Raw genomic sequence first — 15,133 nt, 5'->3', positions numbered from 1 at the left:
TTTTCAAATCCAATTTTTCAGCAACAAAATGAGCTCATCAGAAGTGGCCAGTCACTACAACAAAGTTCTACAGGTTGGCATCGAAGGCAGGAAAGAAAGTCGTATTTTCTTTATGAGAAATATGAATAACTGGGTGAAGAGCCAACTTATCAGTAAGATATTAAATTTATAAAATAATTGTAAATATTCTACTGTTTGAAATAAAAAAGTTATTTTGCGAAAATTGAGTTAGAGAAAAAAACTGTTGTTTTTTCCAGATGATGCGAAACAGCGTGTTAACGATAACGGCGTTAATAATCCAAGAGTCTTAGATTTAGCATGTGGAAAAGGAGGAGATCTCAAAAAATGGGACATAGCTGGAGCAAAAGATGTTGTAATGGCAGGTATGAACAGCTGGAATCTTTTAAAAATATATAATGCTACGGTTCAGATGTCGCCGATGTTTCTATCCAACAAGCAGAAGAACGATATAAACAAATGTTCGGATATAAAAAGAACAACATTTTCACTGTTCAATTCATTGTCGCTGATTGCACAAAAGTGAGTTTTCATCCTGAATTTAGCAGTAAAAACTGAGAAATAGCAATAAAAAGCGCAAAAATTTCAGGAGAATCTGGAGGATCGTATTGAAAACAAAGATCCATTTGATTTGGTCAGCTGTCAGTTCGCCTTGCATTACTCGTTTGTAGATGAAGCTTCTGCCAGAATATTTCTAAAAAACGCCGTAGGAATGTTGAAACCCGGAGGAGTTTTTATCGGAACACTTCCAGATGCTGATAGAATTGTGTAAGCAAAATTTATACAAATTTTTCTTAAAAACCATCGTAATTATTTCGAATAGAAACGTTTATTTATCCACTATTTTTCAGTTGGTCGATGCGTAACGGAGAAAATGGTCAATTTGCAAACGAGGTGTGTAAAATCACATATGAAAACGTGGAAGAGTTGGCTGAAGGAAAAGTTCCACTATTCGGAGCCAAGTTCCATTTTTCACTCGATGAGCAAGTCAACTGTCCTGAGTTTCTGGCATATTTTCCACTTGTCAAACAGTAAGTTTTCTTCACTTATAATAATTTTGGCACATTGTCGGAATGTTTTTTGGAATTTTATATAAAAAAATAGAGAAATATCTGTACTTTCTGACGGTAACTTTACTTTTAATTAAAAAATAAAACATTTGCTCAAAAGCTACCACGAACGTCGAAATATGGCGGGTGAAAATGCCGATCGGCTATTTTTCTATATGAATTTCCAAAAAAAGCTTCGACACAACGATGAGATCAGAGAAAATTTTTTAAAAGTACAGAACGTCACAGGCCGCATATCTCAAAATCCTCTGATCAGAAGCTATATTAATGAATTCATATAATTCAAAATTTCAGCCTGCTCGAAGAGCTTGACATGGAGCTTCTTTTCGTGCATAATTTCGCTGAAGCAATCAACAAATGGTTGGAACCAGGACGCCGACTTCTCGAATCAATGACAGGTCTTGAAACGTATCCAAATGAGAAGCTCAGTGGAAAATCCGACGACGAGTACCTGGAGGCAAAAGCTAAACTCGACGCATTTCCAGAAGATGAGAGAATCAAGACGATGGGAACACTTTCAAAATCTGAATGGGAAGCTATCTGTATGTATTTGGTGTTTGGTTTCCGAAAGAAGAAGTCTGAAGCTGAGAAAACAGAAGAAGAACCAGCTACCACGAAGCCAGTTGCTGAATCAGAATCAGAGCAGAAAGAAGTTACTGAAAGCGAAGAGAAAGAAGATCAGGAAGATTGTGAGCATCAAGAAGCTCAGACAAATTAGGAATATTTCAGTTGATCTCAATATTTCAATTTTAATATTATTTTATCATTATGTTCTATCATTCATTTTGCTATTTATTGTTCATCTCAAAAGTTCATTAAAAAAATACATTGTCATATTCAAATTCTAGTTCAAAAGTTCAAGATTTGATATCGTCATCCTCTTCTGTTTGAGTAGTATCGAGCGGAGGAAGGTACTCCTTCTTCTTCTGAAAATGTTAACTTTTAAATATGCAACTATTCTCTCTTTCCTACCTTGGCAACTCTGTTCGAAGTGTCAAACGATTCCTTATCCGATTCATCAGTGCTTGAGGTCTTCGGCGGAGATCTTTCACGAACAACACGCATTTTCTTAGTCTCCGAATTGCATTGCTTCGTAAGGCAAAGCTACAACATGAAATTTAAATTATAATCTCAAAAACAGGGAATAACGAACCGGCGGTGCCAGAACTTTTGGTGGCTGCTTCAGAGATCGAGAACTTCCGCCTAAATGGGAAAAGAAATATATATAGTTTCAAGATTTTTCAGGGTCTCGCCACGAACAAAATTGTTTGAAATCAAGACCGCGCAAAAAGGTTTGCGCCTTTAAAATGTACAGTAACCCACTTCCCAAATGGAAACATCGAAGAAAGTTGGGAAGTGGGTTACTGTACTTTTTAACGGCACACGCCTTGTTCGTAGCGAGAGTTGAAAAATCCGAAACTGTCTAAATTCCTTACGTTTCTTCAAACTTGGATCTTTCTGAACATTTTCATCACTAGCAGTGTTCGTCTTGGTCCGAGTCTCTGGTTCGATTCCTTCATCTTCTCTTGTCGGCTGACAACCGACGACCTTTGGTTTGTTAAACTTTTTCGAGAAGGAGTTCGAGCGTTTCTTGGATTGCTTCTTGGATCTTGATTTTTTATCATATCGCGACTTAAAAACATATGAAATATATAAGCTATTGAAAATATCCTGAACCTACAGTAATTCTACTTTTTCCACACAAGAATAGAAGAGATGAAACGAATAAAGCAATGAAAAAGCTGAAGATGAAATTACCTGGAAACACCATTGTTATTCATAAAGCAATCTTTCCAAAACTTACTGAACATTTTCAATTCTTCAAATGTTTTGTGGAGCATAAATTGTAAAGTTGAGAAATGTTTCGAATTTTGAAAAAAATGTTATCTATGCATTGAATCTGTGATTCACGTTTTTGAAGAGGATAAAAAATAATGTGACAAATTTATTAATTGAATATAATTACTTAAAATCCTAGCGGAAATAGAAACTAAAAATATTATAGTTAGTCACGTTTTCTGAAAACCGTTCCTAAAGGAGCACGGATTTGTTCGGATTGGTTTCGCCACGGGAAAAAGTTTATTGTATCAATTTTGAAATGTTTTGTGTCTTTTATTATGGATTTCCGTGAGCAAATTTCGTGGTTTTTATCGATTTTTCTTGATTTCGTGGAGATTTTCAAAATTTTTAGAATAAAAATACAATTGACATTTCTACCATAAACTTTTTCGTGGCAAGACCCTATGAATCTGTGCGCCTTTAAGTACGCGCCTCAGAAAATTGCGACATGGAGATTATTTTAAAAAGTGGAAAAAAAAACTAAAAAGCATTAGAATTCATACTAATTAATCTTCGTTTTGCAAGTTCTCTCCGATGCCGAATCTCGTTCATCATGCCTGAAATTTAAAGTATGACATTTTTTATTAAAGTCAAATTATTTTGTGAAATATTATGCGATTGCCATGAGACTGGAATACGGTAATCGGTCTCGACACGACCGTTATTTTATGAAATGAGGCTATCTAAAAGAGTATGTGCCTTTACTTCTCGCATTTCTGAGGTCAGTAACATATAAAAATTTCCAATAGTTTTTATAATCAAAGAATTGCTTACTATGATCTAATTGACTCCGAGCCAATCGATTTTTGAAAAGCCTCTCGGCTCGATGAAATATCCAAGGAAAGAAGTCTTTTTCAAGCTCTGAAATTTAAAAAATTAATATTTTCCAATACAGTAATCCCATTGTACCTGCAGTCACTAAAGTCATTTTCTTATTCAATAAAACCATATCTCTTGTGTCTAATCCAATTGATTTTTTCGAGTTTCTCTCAAATATTCTCAAATTTTCCAGAGTATTTTTGGTCACTTCTTCGCAAGTCATTTGAGCCAATTTCTGTGCTTCTCGAGCATTCGCTTCTTGTTCTTTCCATGTTTCTAATTCATTATTCTGAAATTAATTGTTATTTTAACTTTAAAAGTTAAAACTGAACATCGTTCAGTGCGCCCAAAAAAAACCTAGTAAATTAAATTAAAGAAGTTAAAAATCCCAGCCGAATGGTCCAGTGGGTACGAGAGGTCCCCGGTGGAATCTCCGATTCGGCCCATTATTTTGAAATTTTTGTATCAAAATGATAAAAATAATCTCATTCAATCTTTTGTTAAACTTAACATATGTTTCAAATAATTGACTTCTCAATAAATCAAACTTCTGATATACTACTTTTTGATCATGATACCACGTTTTTTGAAAGAAAATTCGCTAAACCATCATGTGATCTATTTTATAGGTTCAGTTCAAATCAAAATCACGTGGTTCATGACGTACTGATTTCAATGAAAGATGTCCAATACCTCCAACTATATTAATATACCTTTTCCATCATTTTTCTCCTCCAATCCGCCGACTCAATATTCTGTTTCCGCGTGACCGCACGAAGTTCATGCTCTGTTGCTTCCGCTGTCTTCCGTACCGCGCGGATTGTGTTCTCAGCCTGAAAAGAAGATTTTTGTTAAAATGAATAGCCACAATTCATTGGGACGGATGGAGTTAAGAGAAATATTACAGAATACACGTGAAAAAATTTTCAACAAATTTGTTAAAGAAACAAGGAAGAAGAACGTAAATCTACACTGAGTTTACAGGAAAATTTAGAAACCCGGCAGTAGGCAGGTACGACTGAAAGCGATAGAACAAATACCAGTGGAATTAAAGTAACATTTCACTTGGAATTTTGATCAGCATAGAAAATCTAACTTACATAGGAAAAATTATATACATTTTAAAAACTAACTTCCAAATTTATTACAGCCATTTCAATTGCAGAATTTGCTAACTCTTTGACCAATCCTTCAAATTTTTGATCAAAGTTCTGAAAAATAAATATTAATTTCAAAAGCTCGTATCTATTCAGAAATATGTACATCGTCAGTTTGAACTCCACTATCAACATTTGGGTAAACTGTTCGTGAAGATGGAGGAGGTGTAGCAGTCTGTGACATTGCCACGTGGCGACTATGTCTTCGAATCGATGACGTGGCACCACCATAGACATCCGATCCTTGAGCTTGTTCAAAGTTTACAACGACTTTTACAGGAAACGAAGAAGGCTCTTTTACTGGAGATTGGGGATTTCCTAATATATCACCTGAAAAAAATTTTTTGTTTAAAATTAAAATTTGCAAAAAATTGTACAAAAAATGATCGAGTATCATATTAAAACTTTTCAAAAAAAAACCAAAATACTTGATATCTCAGGTTAAACATTGAAAAGTTCAAGTTTTCGAAAAATTACAATTTGAGTTCCCGCATTTTGGTTTAATATGAAAATTTAAATTTGTGTGCTAGCACCCAAACAACGATAAATTCAGCTTAAGCTCAAGGGAGTTAAAAATAGATGCTGGTTAAAGCTGAAAATTCTCTGATTTTTAACTTGAACTGAAAAATTCTGAGGTTGTCGTGAAAACTTTCACAATGAAATTTGATAATTTTAGCACCAAATGTGCTCAAAAATATTTTTAAAAAGTACAAACCATTTGAAACTTTTTGATTAGAAACCGGCATAAATCTGGCGGCGGCAAACGATTTAGATCCTCGAGCTTTATCAATTGAAACATTTAAAGATGGAAGTGTTCGACCAGAAGCAATTTCAGGTAGATATGTTGATCTTCTGAAACATTTGATTTTTTGGAACAATGAATGAAAGTTTTCAAAATCCTCGATTATGTAAATGTGTGGTTGTTTTTTTTTGGGAATTTCCCAAATTATAAATTCCATTTGTTTTTATTTTCCTAAATTCTGACTCAGAAATTGTGATTTCCTGTGTATATCAATTTATAAATCTAGCTGTACACTAACTTGAAGATCTCATTTTTCCGGAAATTTCACGGATGAAAAACATTGAAAACTTCATCTTCAAGTGTAGGTCTTGTAAAAATAAAATTGAAAGACATACGTTTTAGTGGACACCGGCGGAAGAAGTGAAGAGGTTTGATGGATTTTTCTAGGAACTGGGACACGTGGCAAAAGAGTACCAAGTTGTTCTCGAATCACACCAACACGATATCGTTTTTCTTTTGATTCGATTTGCTCCGCTTGACGGGCCTGAAATATTTTGGAAGTTGAATTACAAGCCTAGATTATTATGGGGTTTTTCATGTGATTTCAAATATTTCAAAAAATAGTTTTCAACTAATATTTGTATCCTATTTATGCATGTAGCAAAACTGAAACAGAAAAGATTTTTAAAACATTTTTGCGAGCAAAACATTTAACAAAAATCAGCTTTCAATTCACATTCCTAGTGCTAAGGCTCTAGGCAGGCACGACATAGATTTCTAGACTACTCATAAACTTTTAAATAAAAGTAGTTCATAAAACAAAGTTCAAAAAAAGTCCATAAAAACTAACCTTATCATGAGCCAATCTTCTATTTGCAAACACTGAACCTTTATATACCCGTGGATCGGCAGTAATTTGAACAGGTTTTCTTAAAAAATCGGAACTAATTGTTGCATTCGAAGATGGACGACGCATTTCACGGCTCGAGGAGTTGCTGCTCGCCGAGCTCTGCGCAACGCAACGAATGGGCGGAGCCGAAGTGTGTCTAAGAGGTACAAGTTGAAGTGTTCCATGAGCGGGCGCAACAACAAGAGGCGGGCATTGGGCCGCCCGGCCGCCTCTTCGACAGATACGACTATCAGTGTGTGAAGACGAAGAAGACGAAGACGATTGGTAAGGAAGAACAATAATTCGATCGTTTTCTTCTTCAATGTTATCTTTTTGGTCAGTTCGTCTTCTTCTCATCTTCTATTTTGTTGAATATTCCCTATCGGCGTCTTCTTTTCTAGCATGGCATAAAGCAAGTAGTCAGCAAATTGAAGCAGCAAAAATCATTGGAATACAAGGTTGGCTTGAATTTGAAAAATTAGATTAATTGCACTTTTCTAAAAGAGATGCTCATAGTTTTTGAGAAATAAGACGCTTTGTCGTGTATTCCTTTTCCTTTTTTTGTCTACCTACGTGCCTACCTACCTTTCTCGTGATTCAAATTCTTTCTTAAAATTTTTTCTAACCAAATCCATTAAAGTCAAATTAAGATATGAAAAAGTCTGGCAGTTGGTACAATTAAAGTAAAAATAAAGGATATCCTTATATTCAAAAAAGTGTGATAGATGAATAGAAAACAGATAAATCGGAAAATAAAAAAAGTAGATTTTTTAGAATATTTAAAACCAGAAAATTTAAAAACTAAAAGTTTAAAAATTAATTGTCTATAATTATAAAAATGTTATACGTTTTTAAAGTTTATTTTTGAATATCGAAAAATCGAAAAAAAAACGCAAACGTTAACTTTTAAAATATTTAAAAAGTTATTAAAATGAAAATTCTAAAATTTTCGATTCGACCAAAAATCTGGAAACCAAAAAATTGTGAATTAAAATTAAAATTGAAAATTTTTTAAATGACCAATTTTGAAATTTTTGAAATTTTTTTTGATTATTTTGAAGTTCAATAAGCTGTTTACAATTTATCAGTTTTTCAATATTATTCTATGTAAGAAACTGCATTTCAAAATTTGGTAACTACACTTGGCACGTCATTGGCCTTTAACTTTTTTGTTCCAATCTTTTTCTTAATTATCTTTATAAGAGAAATTGAGAAAGAAAAGCCTCGCTGAACTTTTATCAAAATGAATTGAGTTGAAATTGATGCAAAAAAAGAAAAAAAAAGCGGAAAAGGAGCTAAAATGGTGGTTGACACTTATGATGATGTGGATGGAAAAAAGATAGTAGTTGAGAGAGAGAGGGTGATAAATGCATTAGAGAAATATAGAAAATATGAAATTTTTTGGGAAGAGCCAGAGAAACACTCTACGTGAGATATTGACATATCAAGCCATATATTTTTAGTCGAGGAGATGAAGATATAGAAATGAATGAAGAAATTACTAATGGCTCATCATTCATCTTTCTTTGAGCACTTACTGAATGTTGATAAATTGAAGGAAAATAATTTTGAATTGAAAAAATCCTGAAGGAGCTATTGAGCTACTGAAACCAATGAACTAAATCTCATTATATTGAAGACCAGCAAAATAAATAGAATTTGTGCCTGGAAAATGGAAAATTTTACTTTGAAAATTTTACTCCAAAAACTGTGTTTGGTATTTTTTCTTCAGATTGTTTATACCATGCATATACTCAACATTGTCCATATTAAAACAATTTTAAAATATCATAATTAAATAAAATCTGGCCCAAAATAGACTCAAAATAGACCACCTAGTTTTTAATTGTTTGCCGTTTTCAAATCACATTAGAAATTAAAAAAAAAAGAATTTTCCGATCTTTTTGATATTCTTCTTCTTGGAGTCTAATGGCAACAAACAACGTTTTCCAACACAAAAAGTTAGTAATACCCTGGGAAACTTTAATACTCGTTGTCAGACTTGTCTAACTTTCTGCCAAAGTTTGTCAATTTTTTGGCAAACCCTTGAAACTTTCCGACAAACTTTGGATACTTTCTGCTAAACTTTGACAGATTTAATAGGCTTTCAAATTGTTTGCAGAAATTGAGCCTTATGCAAAAAATCAAGAAAAGAGCCAAAAACAGGCATATCAGTATAAGTTTCCTTTTAATGTTTTACTCAAATCTGATCATTACTGTACTTGTAAAATTTTTGGTTCAAACCAAAAAATGATGTTCTTCATTAATGTTCAATCTACTTGCGAGACATTGAAATTTGTGTTTTGATATCTCAAACCAGTTTTCCAAAATTTCAAATGTTTTCAGCTCGTCATGTCTATTCTCAAGCCATCAAATTGGACAGTCTCTCGGCAAAAGATCGGTAGGCATTTTCTATTTTAGTAATCCTTATCTTCCAAAAATAGTACACTCGTATCTCATGACGTTATCATCTTTTCACCTTTCTTTTGTCGTCAAAAAAGTAATAGGGGGAATAATGGAAAGTGTGAAGATTTTACACTTCCGTTGAGGGAACGATGATAATGACCACAAGAGGTTGTAGTTATGATAGAGGGGAAATCTAGTTGTATAGGGGGAACAGAGGAGAAACAATAAGTTTCCATAAACTTCTTACAGTTTTTGTCTGCTGACTGTGACGATTAAGTTCACTGAGATCACTAGACAATCACAGAATTTATGATTAAGCACGGTAAAAATAATAGAGTTTTTGAAATTTTTCAGAGAAAATCAAAAATCGAAAAAAATAAAATTGAACGTTTGAAATTCGCAAAATTTTTTTATTTAATTTAGAAACAAATCCAAGAAACAATACACATTTATTTAAAAAAAACATGTTGATTTTTTAAAGCAATATATAATCTTCAAAAAATTCGTTCTCACAGTAAAGTTTTAAAGAAAACAATTTTTTATCAGAGAAATTCCAAAAAAAAAAATTAATAAAACTTTTTTTTTTTTGCTTTGAAAATACTCGTTTTAAGTTATGAAAGTCACAAGTTTTAACAACTATCCCATCCGTGATGTAGTTTGTAGTTTCTTCACTTTAGTTATTTATGTTTTGATGAGCTCTCTCTCTCAAAAAAAAAACCAGCTCATTCGAATCAAAAGCTTCCGGAAGTATATTCTAAAATGATGATTTTGTGGATGTCTGATCTTGCGGGTTGATGAGAATTTCTAATAAATATTTCATTTTCCAGACATTTGCTATGTCTTGATGGACTACAAAAATGCAATTCAATTGATGACGAATTGATAGCCGATATAGAAAAGAATGTTGTAAAAAGGTTTGTGGTCAATTGGATTTTTCAAATTTTAAGGACATTTGTTGAATAGACACCTAAAGATATTACAATGGGGCATGTTTTACCTACACGTTTAAAGGCTCCTACTTCTGAATTTTTTAAAAGGTACTCGGGAACAATAAATTTTTTAAAAACCTCTTAAAATTTTTTGATTGATACATTTTCTCCTTATTAATTTTTACATAATCTTTGTATAAATTATTTTAAAACAATTCTGAGCCCCCCCCCCCCTCATACATACGTAAAATTTCAGAAGCTATCGAAAATCGGATGCCACTGCTCTGAGAACCATCGGGCTTAACAAATTCTTCGCAGCTTTTGTCACTTTACCGCCCGTTGATATGAAGAAAGTTGTGAACTTTGTATGTATTTTTTTATTGTAGAGTTTTATAATTATAGAAAACTTGAAGGCTTGTTTGATACATTTTATGACCTCTGAAAAAAATCTGGATTTTGTAATTCAAAAAAAAAATTCAGGCGTGTGCGAAACACGAGCAGCAACTTGAATGTGGTCTTTATTATGAAGGAGAAGAAAAAACTAATCAAAGAATTGCTGAATTAATGCAAGATGGAGCTAATAGGTATTATCAATACAATTCGAAAGTATGAATTTTTAAACCTTTTAGACAAATGTTCGAGCACGAATGTGTCGAAGAGGATTATGCGACAAGAGTTTATCCATGTCTTGGACAGACTCAGCAATGGATGGGTTCTTGTGAAAAGGTTTTTATTTATTTTCTTTCAAGTACAAATTGGGTTTACATGTTTCAAAAGATTATATTGGAGTATACTATTTTGTTATTTTGGTCTCCAGGAAATAATAAGTTCAATTGTTTTTTTCAGGAAATCTCCGAGTATTCAGTTCTTCGAGAAAAAGTGAATAACAAGATCAATTCAGTATATAATTCAGCAATTCAAACTGTGAAATCTTTAAAAGAGAGAAGAGAACAAGTATTCACAGACACAATGAAGTTTATCAATTATGCAGAAGGATCAAAGTGTCTTGCTTTTAAAAAGGTTAGTTTTAGATGATGTAGCAGTTGTTTTTAAAATAGAACAATGCCATAACTCTACAGTTATCTAGGAAATTGGGTGCAACTTTCTGTCAAAACTTTCTTATAAAAAAATTGTACATTTTGTAACATTCTGCAAGACTTTTGTAACTTTCTGCCCAGCTCTGGCAATGTTGCCGATTTTTGTCAGCTTTGTGTCCAACTTTTACCAACTTTTAGCCAATCTTTTGCAACTTTCTACTAAAAGTTTGTTACTTCTGCTAAACTTTGGCAGCTAACTGCCAGTTACTTTATAATAAAGTTGTCAAGTTGCTGACTGAAAGTTGCCTTCAAAATCACTCAAAAAAGAGTCATATAAAAGTAATTTAAATTGTGTAGTATTTTTGGATACGTATTTTCCAAATTATTGTTTGAAAACATGGAGCAGAAAGTAACAATCAATTTTCAGATGCGTCTATGTCTTCTCGAGCAATTGGTTACCGTGTGTGGTGTCCAGACCGCCCGTGCTCTAAACACAACTCTTTCAGTTGGATACTTGGCTTCTGAGAGATCGATTCGTCTTCAACTTGATTTCGAAACATTCGGATATCCAAGTCACCCATTTTGTGAAAAACTGTAGATATATGTTTCATATTTTATACTTTAAAAGTGTTGAATTTGTTGAAATTTGCATATTGATTCGAATTGACGGGTTTCTGACTTTGAAACCAAAACGATTGTATAATAAACTCTTGCCTAATATCCCATTCAAGACTAATACAGTCCAACCAAGTTCTTCGCGCACGTCTTGCTCTCCCGTTGTGCAAAATCCCGTGGAATGCTCTTTGTAAAATGCCTGCCATACAGATTCTATATGAATAGTTGCTCTAGCCACATTACGTACAAACTACACAAAAACAAAAATTGAAATGATTATTATTTTATTCATTAATGAAATCTGAAATAAAATAAAGAAAACAACAAATTATGCAATTTACCGGTTCAAAAAAGCAATCAAATGAGAAGTGAAAACCCGTTTGTATGAAGTGGGTGTGTGTGTGTGTGTTTATCCTGATTATCCTGTAGTAATTTAAGATCATTTTAAGACTTTCAGATGAAATCTGGAAATTTCACTTTCCATATTTCATTTCATTATCCAAGTTCTTTACCTTGTGTTGAAGTAGATCGATGTCCAAAATCTGGAACAGTCTTCAGGCAATAGCATTCCAAAAGTCGCATCGCCGTCGGTTTCAGTTGTTTTTTCATTTGAGGACTGAAAATTTAAATTCAAAAACCTTTTAATTATAAGAGTTACTTACCTCCAGAAAATGTACATATAGAATAAAACAGCATGATGTAAATAATAGATGAGCAAAGTAACATAATATACAAAATTGAATAATGGTCCAGCTGAACTGATTATTGATTGAAGAATACGCATTGCATAACTTGGTACATTCAGAAGAACAAATGTGCTGAAAAATAATAAAATAAAAGTATGATATTCTTATTCATCTTACCTAGTGACAATGATAAGTGTTCTGCTCAATTGTAAATCAGAACTTCGAAGTTTTCCGCAATTTCTGGATTGAGTTGAACTCGTGGGAAGATTTGAATGTGTATTGTCTGTGCTCAGAAGATATTTTTTCACTGTTGTCTCTTCCTGAAAAATAATATTTATCAGGTGTTTGATTTTTTTATTCTAAAATATGTTAAGTTAGTACGGTGTTAGTGCCAAGATTTTTGAGAGGCCAATTTCTTTAAAGCAACTTTTTCTGTAGTTTCCCCAAAGTCTTTCACAATTTTTAAAAAATATTCCAAAACTACTTCCATTTTGCAAAAAGTGCAAAATCGTTAATCTTCGACGAGATCAAAACATCTTTTACAGTTGTTAACATTTTTCAAAAAAAAAATCAATTTCCGATGTTTTATTGAGATACTCCCTGGTCCATTTGGCCTCAAACTCTTCAGAAACCAGAAAAACAATAAAAAAAGAAAACTAATAAATCAGTGAGAAGAAGGCATCATTTATCCAACTCATCTCTTGTTTTTTATGGATATTTCTTTGTTTTTCCTTGTTGCTTTGTATTTTCAAAGAAACCCCGACCAAACAAAAAAAGCCGAAAGAAACAAGAAACAGAAGACTTACAAATTGAATGGTATCATTGTTGAGTTGTTGCTGCTGTTGTTGAGTTGTTGGAGCACGCACAAATCGAACACGGAGCACGCCAGACGAGTAGATTTTCATGCATTGACGATACCGATATGTGGAGAATGAGTTGACAATGATGATGAGAATTGCTGGAAGAAGTGTGCAAAGAGCTGTATCCATGAGGGTGAACATGAAGTAATGTTGGTCCACTTGGAATCTGAAAAATTTGAAAATTGTCATTTTTGATAAACGTCGAGTATTGCTACAAGTCGAAACATAATATTCAAACGTGAAACAGGCGGTCTTAAAATTCTTGAAAAGTTTGAAAATATCTAGTTTGAACTTGTTTTTTCAAATTCTTAACTAACCCAAATAAATTGACATCCTGACTCAATCCACAAAACGTGTTTTCAGTTCCATCTTTTAATCTATAAATTTGAAGACCAGCAAGTAGAAATAGCCAGCTGTAGAGGACAACTGATGATAACACAAAGCCAATTGTCATGTTTCGAGAGAATTTCTTCGTGCAAACCCATTTTCTGATTCCTGGAAATAGAAACATTTGATTTGAAGAGTAATAAATACTTACTAGGTCTATAAAGTACGATCATTCGATCACAAGAGATCAATGAAATCATCCAAACACAGATAAAATCACTAAAATGAGCAAGAAATGAGAAGAACTTGCAACCAAGTTCAGATTCTGAATAAAGTGGTAATCCCATATATGTATCTGCCCATGAAATGATAACCGTAAGTAGAAAAAAACATGATGATACTGATAAAGTGCAGAGGTAGATGTTTGATGTTAGCCTTCTCAACCAGAAATTTGTCCTGAAAAATTAATCACTTGTTACAAAATATACATGTTTCGTGCTCAATTTTCAAATTAAAAACTGAAAAATATTTCAAAAGCAAAACTGAAATTTTCCGCATAAAATTTCACTTCAATGTGTGTGTTGATAATTCAAACAATAAATTGGCACATGGGTAAAGTTCATGCTTCAACGGCCATTCGATTTTTTCGAATGTAAAAGAGTTTGAAAGCTCGTGCAAATAAGTGTACTGTTTCTAAATCTTGGCTAGAAAAAAATACTGAATTTCTAGAGCAAATAATTTCCAAAAATATAACTCTATGAAAAATATAGAGAAAATTTATGGGAAAAAATTCTCTACAAAAAAGGTGAGAAATCCACTAGACTTTTATGTTTGTTTTCAAGAATGCAAAAGTTGAAATTCGAAAAACTAAAATTTTCAGAAAATATTTACAGTAAATTTCAAAACCATTTTAATTTTATAATTCTAAACCCAAATTTTGTTCCATTTTTCCCCTTGGCCTTAAGAATCTTACCACATTTCAAAAGCCAAAACCCACCTGATCAGAATCAATGCCATAGAATTTCCAAGAATTCCAATAAAACAAAATATAGGCAATAAATGCCTCAAATTAGTTCGAATCCATTCAAATGAACTTGAACCTTGAATTGATTCAAGAATTACTGCAATTGACATAAATGTTGAATCATCTTCTTCAACAAATGTCGAGTTTAATTCCATTCAATTTCTGAAAATTTTTACAGATTACTGTCAAAACTAAAAATGAAAAAAAACGGACTGTAAGTAAATTTCAAAATTCATTAGAATTTTAAACCAAATAATTTAGATCATCGAACCTATGCAGAGAAATACATGTTTTTGAACAATAAAAAGCTGAAGTGAGTGAGAGAAGAGACGGAAAAGCTCTCTCCAGAAGACCAAAAACGGCAACTAAAAAGCCGTGCCGACACTCTGACCGATTCAAATATGTAGTGAAGTGGAAAATGTTTGAAAGACGTGTAAACACCGAAAACTGGGGTCTTTTGAGGGGAGTTCTCCTGGGAGGATTTGTTAAGGACAAGAAATCTCAAGGAATGATGTGTTTAAAGTTCAATGATCTAAATGTACTAGTTGTTGAAATATTACAAGTTCATTGACTAGTGAAATATTTCTACAAAACTAGGAGAATGTTTTTTTAAACTCCGGATTCCAATGCCAATGTGTATAAAAATTTTATTTTTCAATATTTCTCAAGGAAAATGGAGAAATTTAAATTTGAATGAAGGACATTTTCGATTAAA

General features: G+C 32.7%; 5 protein-coding genes across 5 annotated transcripts; 2 read left to right on the top strand and 3 right to left on the bottom strand.

Moving 5' to 3' along the window:
- Positions 1-21: 21 nt before the first annotated feature.
- tag-72 (mRNA cap guanine-N(7) methyltransferase) lies at positions 22-1,923 on the top strand. The gene is made up of 6 exons (NM_060273.10): positions 22-152; positions 258-383; positions 431-540; positions 608-786; positions 870-1,049; positions 1,383-1,923. The coding sequence occupies exons 1-6, from the start codon at positions 29-31 to the stop codon at positions 1,804-1,806; spliced, it is 1,143 nt and encodes a 380-aa protein (NP_492674.2). The 5' UTR covers positions 22-28; the 3' UTR covers positions 1,807-1,923.
- Positions 1,870-2,954, bottom strand: F16C3.4 (uncharacterized protein). The gene is made up of 6 exons (NM_001026221.6): positions 2,893-2,954; positions 2,770-2,846; positions 2,525-2,720; positions 2,242-2,291; positions 2,061-2,192; positions 1,870-2,014 (listed from the first exon to the last, which is right to left on the bottom strand). Exons 1-6 carry the CDS (start codon positions 2,897-2,899, stop codon positions 1,946-1,948), a joined length of 531 nt encoding a protein of 176 aa, NP_001021392.1. The 5' UTR covers positions 2,900-2,954; the 3' UTR covers positions 1,870-1,945.
- Positions 2,955-3,020: 66 nt separating this feature from the next.
- Positions 3,021-6,744, bottom strand: F16C3.3 (TPX2 domain-containing protein). Its single transcript, NM_001392926.1, has 9 exons — positions 6,496-6,744; positions 6,041-6,189; positions 5,619-5,755; positions 5,010-5,233; positions 4,880-4,957; positions 4,460-4,579; positions 3,837-4,035; positions 3,702-3,788; positions 3,021-3,484 (listed from the first exon to the last, which is right to left on the bottom strand). The coding sequence occupies exons 1-9, from the start codon at positions 6,619-6,621 to the stop codon at positions 3,408-3,410; spliced, it is 1,197 nt and encodes a 398-aa protein (NP_001379422.1). The 5' UTR covers positions 6,622-6,744; the 3' UTR covers positions 3,021-3,407.
- A 55-nt stretch (positions 6,745-6,799) lies between these two features.
- Positions 6,800-11,625, top strand: F16C3.2 (DUF19 domain-containing protein). The gene is made up of 8 exons (NM_060272.6): positions 6,800-6,992; positions 8,881-8,935; positions 9,768-9,854; positions 10,126-10,234; positions 10,350-10,453; positions 10,499-10,595; positions 10,716-10,889; positions 11,334-11,625. Exons 1-8 carry the CDS (start codon positions 6,857-6,859, stop codon positions 11,502-11,504), a joined length of 933 nt encoding a protein of 310 aa, NP_492673.1. The 5' UTR covers positions 6,800-6,856; the 3' UTR covers positions 11,505-11,625.
- A 391-nt stretch (positions 11,626-12,016) lies between these two features.
- On the bottom strand, positions 12,017-14,580 carry F16C3.1 (G-protein coupled receptors family 1 profile domain-containing protein; the record flags this gene model as incomplete). The annotated part of the gene is made up of 7 exons (NM_060271.2): positions 14,392-14,580; positions 13,606-13,850; positions 13,385-13,562; positions 13,014-13,233; positions 12,385-12,527; positions 12,184-12,339; positions 12,017-12,137 (listed from the first exon to the last, which is right to left on the bottom strand). Exons 1-7 carry the CDS (start codon positions 14,526-14,528, stop codon positions 12,017-12,019), a joined length of 1,200 nt encoding a protein of 399 aa, NP_492672.1. The 5' UTR covers positions 14,529-14,580.
- Between the last annotated feature and the right edge of the window lie 553 nt (positions 14,581-15,133).

The sequence above is a fragment of the Caenorhabditis elegans genome, chromosome I (assembly GCF_000002985.6).
Source record: "Caenorhabditis elegans chromosome I".
In the NCBI taxonomy this organism is placed as follows: domain Eukaryota; kingdom Metazoa; phylum Nematoda; class Chromadorea; order Rhabditida; family Rhabditidae; genus Caenorhabditis; species Caenorhabditis elegans.
Note: the sequence above shows the minus strand (reverse complement) of the source record. Positions and strands in the feature narration are given on the sequence as shown.